This window comes from Mustela lutreola, chromosome 9, assembly GCF_030435805.1.
Source record: "Mustela lutreola isolate mMusLut2 chromosome 9, mMusLut2.pri, whole genome shotgun sequence".
Lineage (NCBI taxonomy): Eukaryota > Metazoa > Chordata > Mammalia > Carnivora > Mustelidae > Mustela > Mustela lutreola.
In genome coordinates, this window is record NC_081298.1 from 91779151 (window position 1) to 91795320 (window position 16170).

Sequence of the window (16170 nt, forward strand, 5' to 3'; positions counted from 1 at the left end):
GTCCCAGGGTCCTGGGATCGAGCCCCGCATAGGGCTCTCTGCTCAGCAGGGAGCCTGCTTCCTCCTCTCTGCCTGCCTCTCTGCCTACTTGTGATCTCTGTCAATAAATAAATAAAATCTTTTATAAATAAATAAATAAAATCTTTAAAAAAAATATTAGGAGGGCACGAATTTCATGGGACACCAGGTGTTATACATAAACAATGAATCACTGAACACTATATCAAAAACTAATGACGTGTTGTATGGTGACTAACATAACACAATTTAAAAAAATAAGTTAAAAAAGATTATTTGAAAACAACATCTACACAGTAACCAATGGCACCGTAGTTCTATAATGCATTATTAGCCATTCCTTGATTGAAAACGTTTAGTTGCAAACATACCTGGTAATTTTCGGGGGCTAAAAGTGGAATTTCCAGCTTTGCTGAGAAAGAGTAACATGACAATTAGTACCTATGACAATTTGCTCCTCAGCCTGGTGCCGCCCCACCCCCCAAGAGTTGTACCCATTTCCACTCCCAGCAGCTGGCAGCAAGGGCAGGTGGAGACTTAAATCTGCTTCCCAGAGCCCACAGCCCGACATCACCGACTGGGAGCGGGGTCTCTGTTTGCTAAAAGTTAACCTCCGTCACAGGCCACAGCGGCCCATGACCATGCTCAGGACCGGTCTCGGCACTTTCCAAATGGGCAAAATCTGTGTGGGGCGCCTGCCTCACCTCCTGGCCCCAATGTGACAGCCACTTGATCTGAGGGCAGTGTCGACTCAGCCACCGCTCCCCTTTTCTCCCAGGTTCTGTATCAGCTGCTCCCCTCTCCCTTCCTGGAATCCATGAGCTCTGTATCTCACCTGTCAGCAGGCTCTTGACTCTACCTCATGAATGGGTCAGGGCCTATCCCTGAACGAGTCCATGGGAGCAGGCTGAACCCAACCCGGAGCACAAGGGTCGTGAGCACAGCCCGGGGGTGGCAGGAATAGCAGGGTCAGGGAGTCGGAGGATGTCACCAGGCAGAGGGTGATGATGCCGGAGGCAAGGAGCTGTGGAGCCATCACAGGCCCCCTCAGCGTCCAGTTGCCTGAGCAAGCGCCCAGTCTGGCTCTTGCAGGGTTGGGCCCTCAGCACGTTGTCCCACGAGAAGAGCGGAGCCTTCTGAAAAGGCACATCACATCTCGCCAGCATTGGCTGCACGGGCAGCGTTGCCCAGAACGCTGGCAGTGTCAGCCACATGTTTGGCAAACCGTGCTCTTCTCTGGGCCTCAAATCGTCATATTGGTGGTGGGGAGGAGAGGAGGGGGAGGCTCCGGTTGTCACTGGTCACACGCGTGGCCTGCCCCACCGCTGACCGTCTTCTTTCTTGGTCCCACAGTCGGACGGCTCCATCCTGGCCATCGCCCTGCTGATCCTGTTCCTGCTCCTGGCCCTGGCTCTCCTCTGGTGGTTCTGGCCTCTCTGTTGCACCGTGGTGAGTGCCCCAAGCTCATTCTCCTCACCTCAGGCCTCCCTCAGAAGGTGACGGGAGGTTAATGGGATGGTGAGGAGAAGAGATTGTCCAAAAAAAAAAAAACCTTTAAAGATTAAGGAAAATTTTACATTATTTATACAGAGTTGCTCAGTGGAATCACAAGTCATTAGGAATCAGTATGGATTAGGGAGTGAGATTTAGCCTTTAGGTCGGGGAGCCGAGGAGGCTGCTCATCTTCCCATGCTTGGAGGGGCCCACAGAATACTGTAAGTGATGAGTGTTTTTGACATGTATCACACACATGCATGCACACACATACACGTGTGTTGACTTGCACAACTGAACTCTTTCGAGGAAGGCCATGCTGGCCTCAGCAGCTGGTCTGCCCAACGGAGAGTGTGCCTGTGGCCTATTTTTAACAAGCATGAGTAGCACCCGCCTTTATTTCATTAATTTTAGCTAACATTTATAGGACACCTCTACCGTGTGCCCAGCACTTGTAACTTCAGTTACAAGATCAATAAAAATCTGTCTCCTCCTGATCATCACCATCAGGAGCCACCACATGGCTCTGGCCAATGTCTCCCCAGGGAGCTTCAGGCACTTGCTGTACCCAGATGAAATGTGCCTCTTTGTCAATTTGCATTCCCTGGCCGCTAGGCTAGGAAAAGTCCAAACAAAGTCCTATCCAACTGGGGGAAAAAAAATCACTTTCATGTGCCTACTTCCAGCCCACACCCTGCCTGTCTGCAAATCAGAGCATGGGCGGTAAAGCCACAGTGAGTTTGAAGTGACCCCTGTTCTGCTGCCCAGCATCTTCCATTCCCTGTATCTTAGTTCTTCCATGCAGGGTCCCACGGGGGAGACAGTGAGCCTCTCCAGGCAAGAACTTGTATTCATTTTCTCTCTGAGCATGGAGTCCACAGTGCAAGGGAACTCATGTGCAACTGAGCTCAGTGAGGGCCAGAAGCTCCTAGAGCACTGGTCAAGAAAAGTTGGGGAGAGGGCTTCCAATGATATTCTGAAGAGATGGTAAAGGAAGGAGATGAGAAGCTTGACCAGGATGTGGATCCCTGTGGCAGGGACTTCTGGAAAGAAAAGAGGCTCTTACACCAGCAGAGGCTCTGGGTGTTGACGGGAAGGGACAATCTGCGGTGGATTAGAACATGTGCCGGGGGGGGGGGGGGGGGTGTACCCAGGACAGGCACAAGCCTCGGGTCAGCTAGTGCAAGCCAGACCGGACCGATTCACCCAGACTCCACATGCATTCTTCCGATAGCAGCCCCAAAAGTTAAATAGTGTTTTCAGTACTTAAGGCTGCACAACCATTTTATTTTGAGGGTTAAAAAAGAACATGAGTCAGCCAAGGTGTTTTCCATGGTGATTCAGAAACAAGCACATTTTCAAGTCTGAAATTCTGAGCGGGGGGGGGGGGGGGGGGAGGGGGCGGTGGGAGGGGACCAACAAACCTTTGCAGCCAGCTCTTAAAGAAAGGGGTGGCCAGGGGTGGTGGTAATGGTGGCCACTGGCTGGCTGTGAACAACAGGGTTCCTATTGTAGCAGGAGTCACCCCAGTCCCCTTCATTCTCAAAAACACCTAATCCTCGGTAAGGACAGCTAAGAATGATAGTACAGCTAGCAGTGCTCCATCACGTACTAGCTGTGTGATCTTGGGCAAGTTACCTAACCTCTCTGCACGTCAGTTTCCTCAGTTGTATAATGAGAAGCATAAGAGCACTGACCTCATGAATAGATGGTGAAGCTTGAAAGAGTTCATGGATATACTGCTTAGAGCAGTATTCTGCACCCAGGAAATGCTATGCAGTGTTAGCAATATTAAAGAACATTTACTATAATAGGGAAGTAATCCTGTATTTCCATCCTGTATTCCATTTGTATTGGTGGGAAATGTCTCTTCTTTCTAGTTTTATTGAGATATGATTGACATACAACATTGTCTAAGTTTAAGGTATACAACATAATGATCTGACACATGTATCAATAGATACATAATAGATATCAAAATGTTTACATAATAAGTTTGATTAACATCCAGCATCTCAGAGTTAAAAATGTTTTTCCTTGTGATGAGAACTTTTAAGATTTACTCTCTTAGCAGTTCTTAGCAACTATCAAATATACCATACAGTATTCTTAATAATGGTCACCCTCCTGTCTAGTAACATCTCCCTTCCCCCAATTCCCCCTCCTCCCACACTTCCAGTCCCACCTCTGGCAACCACAAATATGATCTGTTTCTAGGAGTTGGGTTTTTCCCTTAAGATTTTATTTATTTATTTGACAGAGAGAGGGAACACAAGCAAGGGGAGTGGGAGAGGGAGAAGCAGGCTTCCCACTGAGCAGGGAGCCCAATGCAGGCCTAGATCCCAGGACCATGGGATCATGACCTGAGCCAAAGGCAGAGGCTTAAACAACTGAGCCACCCAGGTGCCCCGGTTTTTTTGTTTGTTAGTTTTTGGGTTTTAGATTTCATATGTAAGTGACATCACACAGTACTTGTCTTTCTTCATTTGACTTAATTTGCTTAGCATAATGCCTTAGGATGTGTCCAGGTTGTTGCAAATGGCAGGAGCACCTTCTTTTTATGGCTGAATAATATTCCATTGTATATGGGTACTACAGTTTCTTTATCCATTCATCTGTTGATGGACACTTGGGTTGTTTCCATGTCTTAGTTATTGTAAGCAATTTTGCAATGAACATGCAGGGGCAGAGGCTTCTTCAGTATCATGATTTTATTTCCTTTGGATATCTACCCAGAAGTGGGACTGCTGGATCATATGGTAGTTCTATTTTTAATTTTTCACGGAACCTCCGTGCTCCAATTTACATTCCCACCAGCAGAGCAGAAGGGTTCCCTTTTCTCCACATCCTCACCAGTGTTTGTTATCTTTTGTCTTTTGATGATAGCCAACCCTTCTAACTGGTGTGAGGTGATATTTCATTGAGATTTTAATTTCCAGGGAAATGTCTCCGAATTAATGTCTTTCATTACTGGAAGCAGTGTCACCTAAGGCCAGATTGTTTTGCAACATTCAAAATATTTTTCAATGAATTTATCTGCTTAAGTCCATGTTGTTTTGGAAGGTGGCCAAAATGTGTTAATGTGATCTGATTTTGTAAGTCCCAAAGGATTTCTTTACAAGGGAAGATCTTGGAGATTAATTTTCCTGTTTATGATGTCTATAAAAACTGCCCTCATCCCCATTTCTGAAAGCTGGCCAGAGCTCTGATGCTTGGTACGCCCCCAAAAACTACTTGTTGACCACTGGCTTTCTTGAAGAGTGATGATGTCTGAGGAGACAGGACAAAGTCATGTGTTTTCTAAAGGGAGTACACAGGAAGGACGGCAAACATCACCTCCCCGCCCCCTGCCCCAGGATCCTGGTTCCAAGGATGCAGGACATTTCTCTCCCTTGAGGGACCGCACCCCTACCCAAGCTTCTGGGACTGGCAGAGGACATCCTCAGGAATGATGGTCCTGAAACCTTCTTCTGTTATTCCCCCTGCCCTGCCGCAAGTGTAGGAGATGCCCCATGACCTGGTACTAAAGCTACATCGTGATGATGGGAAACAGCCAGGGAGCAGCAGGGTCTCAGGAAAAGTAGAGTACAAGAGGCTTGTCTTTGCTGCAAAGTTTTCTCCAGGAGTGATGTGCAAAATATTTAACAACCTAATAAGGCGCCCCAACTGAGCCAAATATTAACCCTTTAGTGGCTGGCTATGAGGCAGGGGTTGGGGGGGGGGGGGGGAAGTCCACAAAATCCTGGGGTAGAAGGCCAAGTTGCTATTTGCTAATCATAAAAAGCATTTTAAAACATAATAACCAGCATGACCACACCAGACGTAATAGTTACTATCGGGCCTGCCCTCTGCCTCAGCATCCTTTCTTCCTGCTGGCCCTGTCTGGAAGAAGACATGTGAAAAGTGACCAGTGCTCCTCGTTGCATTTTGCCTTTCCTACCCCACTCCCATCTGGGCTCTTAACTTTCAGCTAGATGGAACCTGGGGTAACTTACTGCCCGCACTGCAGAGTAGAATCTATCAGTCATGACTGATACAGAGAGAGAGAGAAGTCATTGGCCAGATCCTGGATCAAAACCTTTTAGTGTTCCCCAGCCTGGCTCTCGGGATCACTGGGTAAAATTTTGGTTTCTAAGATTCCTACATGTATTCACTGGCACAAAAATACCCACACTGAGGGAGAGCCAGGCACCGGCCTATGCATGCCAGACTTATTTGCATTTTTGAAAAGGGAAATCAAGGGTCAGTATCTTACCAGGAAGAAAGATAGCCCTGTCTCAGTCCCACACGGGGCATCACAATACCCCGTAAGCCATGCACTGGCCGTTCCATCTACTCTTAAGTTTGGTCCAATATTATTGAAATCTCTCAACTGAACTCAAAAAAGAAGATTAGGAAATGAAAATAAGAAGAGGATCATGAAAAAAAAAGGTGAAATATATTAGAAGAGTAAATGTTTTGAATGGCTTGAATGTGGAGAGAGAAAAGGCAACAATGAATCAGTGATAGAGAGCACTAAACTATTCCAGAAAATGCAGGCAGTCCTGCATTTCATAAATTACATGGATAATACATGTAATGTTGTCTATGTATCAAATTGTATAACAGAACACATTTATATCCACTTCTTAAATAAAATCATAGAAATGTGCCCGTGTTTGGGGGAGGTTAGTGGTGTAACAAGAACTCCAAGTAAAAAGATCTTGTCATATTTTGCCAGATGAAAAAATTCTGGAACTTGGTTGCATGGCAACATGAACTTGACACTACTGAACTATACACTTAAAAATGGTTAAGATGAGAAGTTTTAGGTTATGTGTTCTTTATCACTATTAGAAAGAAAACAGAAGAGATCTGCTATAAAGTTACAGTTCTTCTGAAATCCAATTAAGCCATGCTATTTAGGTGTGATCAAATCATTAGATTTCTGTTCAAATAGAGGCAAATACTTTTATTCTGTTTGTAGGGAGAGGATAGTGTGCGGGAATCCAGAGTTTCTTCCTACATAAGCAAAATTCTGCCCTCTTTTGTTTTTAATGCCTCTGTAGGCTCTTATGAACAATTTTTAAAATGGTGTATAAAAAGATCTTGTTTAATTCACTTTATTGAATTTCAAGAACAGTTCCACAAATTAAGTCCCTTTGACATCTCCAATGACAAACAGTAAGGGACAAAAATCAATCAAGAACTTGATATGCCTTCCTGAAATAAAAATAAAGTCTTCAAACCATGCTTTCCACACCTTGAAGCACACTATTTAATTCGTGGGGCCAGACAGCCAAGCTTAACACAGCAAAGGGATTTACTGATTGTTATATAGAAACCTGACTGGGGCAAGCTGTTCCTTAGCCATGCATCCAGGGCCTGGACTCCTCATGCTTTCTGGATCCCTTTCTCGCCTCCACCCATCCCCATCTGGACACTCCTCACTCTGCAGCTTACGAGATTGTTTCTGACAGGCATACAGAGCTCTGCCACGGCCTGCCCTCCCCTCTGGAGCTCTGCACCACACACCCCACACACTCAGTCTGTTCTCATCTCTACCTCACTTCATGGCTTCCCTCATCCCTGCCAGGCTGGCCTTGCCACTTGCCTTAAAACCCAGAGACCGGCATCCCCGTGCCTGCTGGGTGAAATGAGGAGAGGCGCGCTGTCGTTAAAGACAACCGGGTTCCAATAGGTAGCTTCCTCTTCACTTACAGGATCCGGCAAATCCCTTCACCTGTATTTCCTCACTTGTCAAATTTAAACATTGGAACCATAGTGTCTCTAAAATTGCTTCTTTTTATTCTTATCTCCTGTAAGTGAATCTACTCCTCCCTTTTGGGATTCCCTGGCCCCTGTTTCTCAGACCTGTTTACACATCGAAACAACCTGAGGATTATATGATGTAGGTACTCAGGGTACAGCATTTCCAAACTATGTCCACAGAACGGTAGTACCTACAAGATGTAAGTAGGTATACTTCAGAACAGGGTATTTAGACAATAAGTTTAAAAGACACCACTAAATTAAATTTCATAACTGTCTTCACTGTAGAACTTCTCAGAGTATTTAATAAGATAATTGTGTTATGCATGTCCAAACTTATTTTGACCCTGGAAATTTTCCATAGCCAATCCCCATCCCCCTTCCAAATACCTATTACTTTTTTTAAGATTTATTTATTTGAGAGAGAGCATGAGAGGGGAGAAGGTCAGAGGGAGAAGCAGACTCCCCGCGGAGCTGGGCGTCTCATGTGAGACTCGATCCCTGGATTCTGGGATCATGACCTGAGCTGAAGGCAGTTGCTTAACCAACTGAGCCACCCAGGTGCCCCCGAATACCTATTAATTTACTGACACCTGGAGAAAACAAGAGTCTTCTACTAAATACTGTTCGGAAAACATAGTCAAGCAGTGGGAAGAGCAGATTCCTGAGCTCTGAGGTGTGGCCTCTTTCCTGGCCCGCTGAGAGGCTGTATCAAAGCCAACTAGCGTGACATGCTGTGAACATCGTCAAGCCTTCCTTGTTCCTTGTGTGCCCTGCTCAGATCCCACAGGCACTACCTATGGCTGGAATCATCTTCCCCATAATCTAGGCAGACCAGACACTCCTCCCCCAAGCCTGAGGGGGTCTGAATTCATGGATTTCTTTTCATTGTTTCACTTAACAGTGTTTTGCAGTGACAGTGACATAACAGCTCCTGGAGAATATGCACAGCTATTCTTTTAAGTTACCATGTAAGCCACGTAGGCTTACGTGGTCATCAGCCACGTAGGCCTGATCAACTAATGTGAAAATGCTTGTCCCTCACTACTCTCATTTTAGTTACTGGGGCGTTTGCCTGAAGGCAAATTAGAGACATGAATCTTAAGAGAGATGAACTAGGAGGGCCAAAAACATTTGAAATTTGAGTCCCAAATGCGAAAAAGAAAAAAGTTAACCTCATTTCTATGAAAATTTCTTGTACTGCATTCTAGATCAACCCCCTTGGCACCAGAGCCTTTGCTAAACTACAGTGTCCAATGACGATCCAGGCAGTACTTGGCCAGCACTGACCCACTCCAATCAGCTGTGAGGTTTCCGTGACATCTATGTTGTTCGAGGAGTAGAAAGATACACTTATCGGCCATTAGCCAACATTTCATACTTCCTGGATGTCTTCCACATCAAGTCGCCCGGTTTCCCTTGGTTTTTTAAATTTTAATGAGAAAAACAGTTATGATAAAGTTAGCCTAGAATTTAAAGCATGAGAGCAAGTGTCCCCTTCTATCTGAGATATTAAAGCCCTTGTGAGATAGCTTTCAGAGCTCGACTGGCATTTCTTCTCTACACAGCTCTGTTCTGATGGCTTCTCCTTGCACAGAACCTATGAGGCCAGGAGGCAGTGGAAGGGTTAGTGCTAAGAGACCAACCCAGAAGTCTCAGGATAAGCAGTGTTTTAAATCTAAGGCCCCCCAAAACTTTAGCCATCTAAATACAATATTTATTTGAGCCAGCCCCTCTGAGCATGCAAGGAGCAATCATTTGTGAAAAAGAAATTGCTCTTGGTGGTGATACAGTGAGGACCACATAGCAAAACAAAGGGAGAAGAAAAAACTTATAGAAAAAAATCTAATAAAAGTTGTTTAAAATACATATCCAGGCTCATTAAGAAACTAGAGAACATTTTCAGGGCCAAAATAAAGAAGGATCTGGAAATCAGATGGTTGGCTGACCCTAAATCAGTGGCAGTCTGAGGGGCGAGAGATTTTCTGATCCCAATAACCTAGACATTTGTTTTAATAGCCTTATATAGGGACACTGGGTGGCTCAGTTGGTTAAGCATCTGCCTTCAGCTCAGGTCATGATCCCAAAGTCTGGGATTAAGTCCTGCATCGCGCTTCTTGGAGCCTGTTTCTCCCTCTGCCTGCCGCTTCCCTGCTTGTACGCTCGCTCTCGCTCTCTCTCTGTCTCTCTTTCTCTCTGACAAATAAATTAAATCTAAAAAAAAAAATAAAATAAAAAAATAAAAAAGCCTTATATAGCCCCTATATAGGAGTTGGAATGGAGTCTTCTGCTTAAAGCTGGGAACTTGTGTAAAAGGATGGGCCTTGGGTTTGGGGGGAGGAGTGTCCCTAAGAATTCAAAACTATAACCTCTAAGTGTTAGAATTATCATGTATCTTACTTGTGGTTCTGTAAATCGCACACTAAGGAAAGTGGTCAGTTTGGAAGTACTTAGGAATCTGCAGAAGGAAACTCAGATCTTCTCTGGCAGGTGGAGCCCTCAACCCAGTCCTCACAGGATTCCTTCAGGTAAATGCAAAGTACCCATGAGCTCACAATCCAAAATTACCAAAAACCAAAGGAATGTTATTACTCAGATTCTTTGAGGTTTTCTAGTACATATGGGAAGCATGGAGATCAGAATTAGATAAGGAAGTCAGGTCCAGTCAGGAGTTCCTGCATTCTCTCCACAGTTAGCAATGGTTGTTAAGTAGCAGGTACACTGAAAGTTCTCCAAAATAAAAAAAAAGAAAAGAAAGTTCTCCAAATACTATCATTTCTCCTAAAACATGTTTTCCTAAAAATACCACTGCATTATCGAATTTTGGCTCCACAAAAATAACAGGACTAACGGGGAACATGAGTTCAGAGCACAGTATTCAAAACTGTGCAGTCTAGTAAAACAATCCACTTTAAAAAAATTAATAATAAACTCAAAAACTCCTATTTTAAGCATCGTAAGTGCCTAATTTAAATTATGCTATAGTAAATATACCACTTTGCCTGGATTTGTAAAAACAGACCCATGAAGCTTCCTGGTGCCTGTGAGTGTGATGTAGCACTGTGGCTTGGAGTGACGGAGACAGGATGGAAGGAAGGACATTCTTAGGACAAAGTGTCACGATACCAGAGGTGGATGGCTATGACTCATTGTCTTGTTATTCCTTCTGCACCAGCTTAAAATAGGAATCCAGCTTCTGTTGTTTTGCCAGGTCCTTCTGTTCATAACAAAAAAGACTGTTTGTGTGGCTCTAAGACTGAATGCCATAAAAGTGCTACTCAGCTGCTTGTGACATTAGAGCCTCTCCCTCAGTCTGTGGCACATGCCTCTAATCCTCTTCAAAGCCAATGATGGCTCCCATTCAGTTCCATTCTCCTTTCTTTCGGTTCTTCTTCCATGTGGCCTCTGATGAAGCTCAGTGTGGGCCTCTTTACTTCCATTGGTCTGATGCCTCATCTTCTCTCATCTCCTCACAAGCTTCTCGTCCACGTTGTAAACCTCTCCTCCTTCACTCGGTGTCTGGACTCTTGTGACCAGGAGACACACATTTGTGTGAAAGATGCTGTAGTAAATGCTTTCATGAGGAAAAGCACAGAGGCTCAGGAGCACGAGACACACAGACATCGAATGAGGGTGAACAGAAGTGAGAAACTGGATATGGTGTGTGGGGTTTTTTTTCCTCTCAGATCACTGATGGCGGCTGGGCAGCATCCTTACCTTCACCTGATGCTACTCAGTGGCACCAAATATAATCCCCTCACACTTTAAAAAGTTTAATGGTATATTGTGTGATTTTTTTTACCACACAAAAAAATTAATATATATATATATTATATATATATATTACCTTCTCCTTTACCTCATGAACAATCAAATTTTGAGGTAACATGATCTCATGGTTTACTGATTTTGTGCCCATTTTACCTACCACATATGAACAAATTCACATATTGCATACCTGTAGTGTAACAAAAGGGACTGTGTGTGTCACTTTCAAATTTTTGGGAAGCTTTATCAGAAAATTAGTTTGGGACATAGTGCTTAGAAAGTGGATTCTTGAACTACACTCAAGTGAATTTATGTGGAAGCTGGGTTTAGGGGATAGAATGGAGTATAGATGTGTCCAACAAAGTACTGTAAATAATATAAATCCAACCTATGACCCTAATGAGAACCTCATAATGCATCTAAGTGTCACAACCGACTCTCAGCAGTTGGCACTCTTGGCGTGTTAACTACTAAAGGAGCACCTATATGGACAATTGAGAGAAAGGAGAGCAGTCTGGAGTCTTGTATCACCAGAGTGCTTACAGGAGAGGCAAGGAAGTTTAGAATAATGAGGAAAGCTTCCTTTACATTTTCCTCCATAGGAATGCATGCCCATTCTTCCCAGAAATAGTGACTGAGTAACAAGCCCTGGGCTACTTGTCAAGACAAAAGCTGGCCAAGGATGCCCATGTCTTCTAGGGGCTGAGAAAGATGCAAACACCGTTCAGTGCATTAACTGCTGATGGTGTAGACCGTGAAAGCTACGATCTGTGCCCCTAGCTCCCAGGGAACTATGTGGCTGGGACTGCTTCAGACTGGGTCCAAGAGATCAGGCATGGCTAGCTCTGCACACAGATGAGCACAAATGCTCACTGGAGAAAGCCAGGGAGTGCCTGCGAGCAGAGCTGAGAGTCTTCTCCAGAAACAACTCCTTGTCTTCCCCAACAGGCCAATGTAGGCTCTATGGAGATCCCATAGTTCCTGACAATAAAGCAGGGGACACCACAATGTTTAGATGGAGACATTTTCAAAGCCGGTGTTTCTAATCAGCCATAAGCAGCTCAAAACAGGATGTCTGACCTAAAGCAACAACATGGCCCCCTGCATATCTAGTTGAAGATAGCATTGTGAGAAATAAGCCAACCCATAATTCTCAAAGTGTGGTCCATGGACCAGGAGCAGAAGCAACATTTGAGAATTCACTAGAAATGCAAAGATTCTGGGGCACCTGGGTGGCTCAGTCGTGAAGCATCTGCCTTCAGCTCAGGTCATGATCCCAGGGTCCTGGGATTGAGCCCCGCATTGGCTCCCTGCTTATCAGGGAACCTGCTTCTCCCTCTCCCTCTGCCTGCCTCTCCCCCTGCTGTGCACTCTCTCTCTCTCTCTCTCTCAAATAAAATCTTTAAGAGAAAAAAAAAAAAAATCCAAAGGCACCTCCCAGCCCCAAACTTACTAATGAGGGACTGCCAAGTGTAGTCCTGAAATCTGTGTTTTAAGAAGCCCTCCAGGTCACTCTGATACTCCATGAAGTTTAAAACTGATCTCATTCGGGGCGCCTGGGTGACTCAGTGGGTTAAGCCGCTGCCTTCGGCTCAGGTCATGATCTCAGGGTCCTGGGATTGAGCCCCGCATCAGGCTCTCTGCTCTGTGGGGAGCCTGCTTCCTCCTCTCTGCCTGCCTCTCTGCCTACTTGTGATCTCTGTCTGTCAAATAAATAAATAAAATCTTTAAAAAAATAAAATAAAATAAAACTGATCTCATTCAAATTAGAGGACCTGTGCTGAATTTTTTAACAGACTAGTATTTTTAAGCAGTCCTCTTGAACTTTGCCTGCACAACACAATGGGTTCAAAATCAAGGAAGCTTCTCCTCTGCAACAAGAGAACCATGCTCTCAGCGTGGAGGAGTTGCAGGAGGTGATTCTCACCCAGCTCATGCAAAAAGGATCCTGAGTCCCTAAATACGATTTATGGAGACAGAGAACCCAAAGAGTCCTCTGTTTTGTCCTACTTCTCATGCCCTCAGATGAGCATCTGTCTAAAATGAGTGTCGACAGCTTAGCCTATAGCCAGCTGCTGTCACAGGGAGCAGACACAGGAAAGAGAAGGCGGAGAAATGTGATGTGGTGGTGGTGGGGACACAGCAGGCGACCAGGTGGGAATAGCCAGGCCTGGCCTCCTCCTGCTCCTCACACCATGTTGATCTGCCTCACAGCTTGAAACAGGACACCTAGAGGTGCCTGTGCAGCTTCGTCGGTTAATTGTCTGCCTTCAGCTGTGGTCATGATCCGGGGTTATGGAATCGTGTCCTGCATCAGGATCCCTGCTCGGCGGGGAGTCTGTTTTCTCTCTCCCTCTGCCACTCCCCTGTGCTTGTGCTCTCTCTCACTCTCTCTCTCTCAAATAAATAAAGTCTTTAAAAATAAAAAGTAGGGGGTCCCTGGGTGGCTCAGCCCGGGAGGCATCTGCCTTTGGCTCAGGTCATGATCTCAGGGTCCTGGGATCAAGCCCCATGTCCATCTGGCTACATGCTCATCTGGGAGTCTGCTTCTCCCACTCCCTCGGCCCCTCCTCCTTGCTCGTGCTTTCTCTCTCTCTCTCTCTTCTCAAATAAATAAATAAAATCTTTAAAAAATAAAAAATAAACGGGCGCCTAGGTGGCTCAGTTGGTTAAGCAACTGCCTTCGGCTCAGGTCATGATCCTAGAGTCCTGGGATTGAGTACCGCCTCGGGCTCCGTGCTTGGCAGGGAGTCTGCTTCTCCCTCTGACCCTCCCCCCTTCTCATGCTCTCTCTCTCTCATTCTCTGTCTTTCAAATAAATAAATAAAATCTTTTAAAAAAATTAAAAATAAAAACAAAAAATAAATAAATGGAACACCTAGTGAGTCAGTGTGGCTATCACCTGGGAAAAGGAAGAGATCCCTGTGTTAAAAACTGGGTAGATCGCCTGCTGCATTCCACTACACAAAATAGTAGCAGTGAAGTTAGCAAGGGCAAACGGTGGCAAAGAACAAAACATACAAATTAGGAGCAAAACTTGAATACTTCTAGAGGAAAAAAAAAACCACAAGCAAAATAAAGTCAGCAGGTACTTTATTTCACCTCAACATTCTATAAAATCAGTTCTTAAAGAAAGCATTACAGATACAACTATCATATGATCTCCCTGATATGAGGAAGTGGTGATGCAACATGGGGGCTTAAGTGGGTAGAAGAAGAATCAATGAAACAAGATGGGATCGGGAGGGAGACAAACCATAAGTGACTCTTAATCTCACAAAACAAACTGAGGGTTGCTGGGGGGAGGGGGGTTAGGAGAAGGGGGATGGGGTTATGGACATTGGGGAGGGTATGTGCTATGGTGAGTGCTGTGAAGTGTGTAAACCTGGTGATTCACAGACCTGTACCCCTGGGGATAAAAATATATGTTTATAAAAAATTAAAAATTAAAAAATAAATAAATAAAAATAAATTTTAAAAAGAGAGAGCATTACAGAGACCTAAACAGGTGAACCTGACTCATAAAGCCAGAGTGAAGTTCCCAGGTATCAAAGAGGACCTGGGTGTATTTGATCTTCCTACCGTGATCATGCCACACCAGCACTGTCTCCACATCTTCATCCTTACAATTTCTTTTTTTTTTTTTTAAGATTTTATTTATTTATCAGAGAGAGAGGGGGGAAGAGAGCAAGCACAGGCAGACAGAATGGTAGGCAGAGGCAGAGGGAGAAGCAGGGAGCCTGATGTGGGACTCGATCCCAGGACGCTGGGATCATGACCTGAGCCGAAGGCAGCTGCTTAACCAACTGAGCCACCCAGGCGTCCCCCATCCTTACAATTTCTAATAGCCATACCAAGGGGTGTACACACACACAAAAAGGGAGGGGGGTGTAATTTGTTTTGACTCTATGTAAGGTTGCCAGTAAGACTTCAGTTTATTAAGATTCTACCTGATCTTTTGATCTTTTCTTTCCTTTATCCACACAACAGTCTTTGTCAAGTCTGGCCCTATTTCATGTTTATCTAAACAAACATGGTTAAAACTGATAAGATGGGAGAGGGGGCATTGCTCCCAATTCACAGCAGTGACAGCTTCAAGGAATTATCAGATAAGAAAGAAACATGAATAAAATTCAAAAGTCTACATTCTAGGAGCATCTGGGTGGCTCAGTTGGTTAGGCATCTGCTTTCAGCTCAGGTCATGATCCCAGGGTCCTGGGATCAAGCCCCGCATCAGGTTCCCTGCTCAGGAGAAGTGCACATCCTGTTTCATTTTTCTTATCCCCTATACCCCACCAGTCCAAACAACAATGCAGAAGGATCTCTAGGGCAGATCTTCCAAGGAAGCAAATGGTCACCTTCTGCCCATTGATAATATCCAAGCTAAAGATGCTAAGTAGATAAGTGGTGCTGGCCTCTGGAGGATTATGAAAAATGCCCCCAGATTTGTCCCCAGTACTGCCATTCAGTGCCTTTATGTTACCCTATAAATATGTTTATTGAGCATGCTCCTTTGAAACATCCTATTAAGGAGCTCCTCAACCTTACCATCCTCTCTTTGTCCCTCGTAATGGGGAAAGATCTGACAAGCCCACTCACAACCAAGAGGAATCTCCCAGAACCTTCTAAGAAGGAAAGTGGGTCAAGTCAAACCTGTGCTTGGCAGTGCTTAGCGCTGATTCAAGCTTACATTCTAGTTAGAAATAAACGCTTTCTAGTCACACTAGTTGGAAGCAAAGAACTATTGCATTCATCTGTTAATTATAATTAAAAGTGCTACAAAAGACACTGGGTCCTGTGAGATCCCATAAAGGGGAGCTTGCCTGTCTGTGAGGTCGGGGCGATTTCGAGGGCAGGTATATTTACTGGTGATCTATCTGAGTTGATGAGTCTGTGTTAACCTGGTTATGTGCAGGCACAGGGACAAAGTGGGGCGAAGTAGAAAGCATTTAGGCTACAAGTGAGAAGCAGCAGGGTGCATGGAAGGAGCAAGAAGGTGACCAAGAGGCTGAAGTAGGCAAAGTGTTGGGAAGAGTGAAGAAGGGTGAGGTGGGAAGGTGGGGCACATCACACAGGCCTTGTGGAGGTGGGACAGTTGGCATTTTATCCTGTGGGTCCAGCGCCCCTCTGTGCTGCCAG

General features: G+C 44.9%; 1 protein-coding gene across 2 annotated transcripts in view; it reads left to right on the forward strand.

Moving 5' to 3' along the window:
- The window catches only part of ANTXR1 (ANTXR cell adhesion molecule 1), a 220999-nt gene that overhangs the window by 135820 nt on the left and 69009 nt on the right, over positions 1–16170 (forward strand). For both annotated transcript variants that reach the window (XM_059187868.1, XM_059187867.1), the window contains exon 13: positions 1372–1467. In XM_059187868.1, the coding sequence (XP_059043851.1) occupies positions 1372–1467 (96 nt within the window). The remainder of the gene's footprint in view (positions 1–1371; positions 1468–16170) is intronic.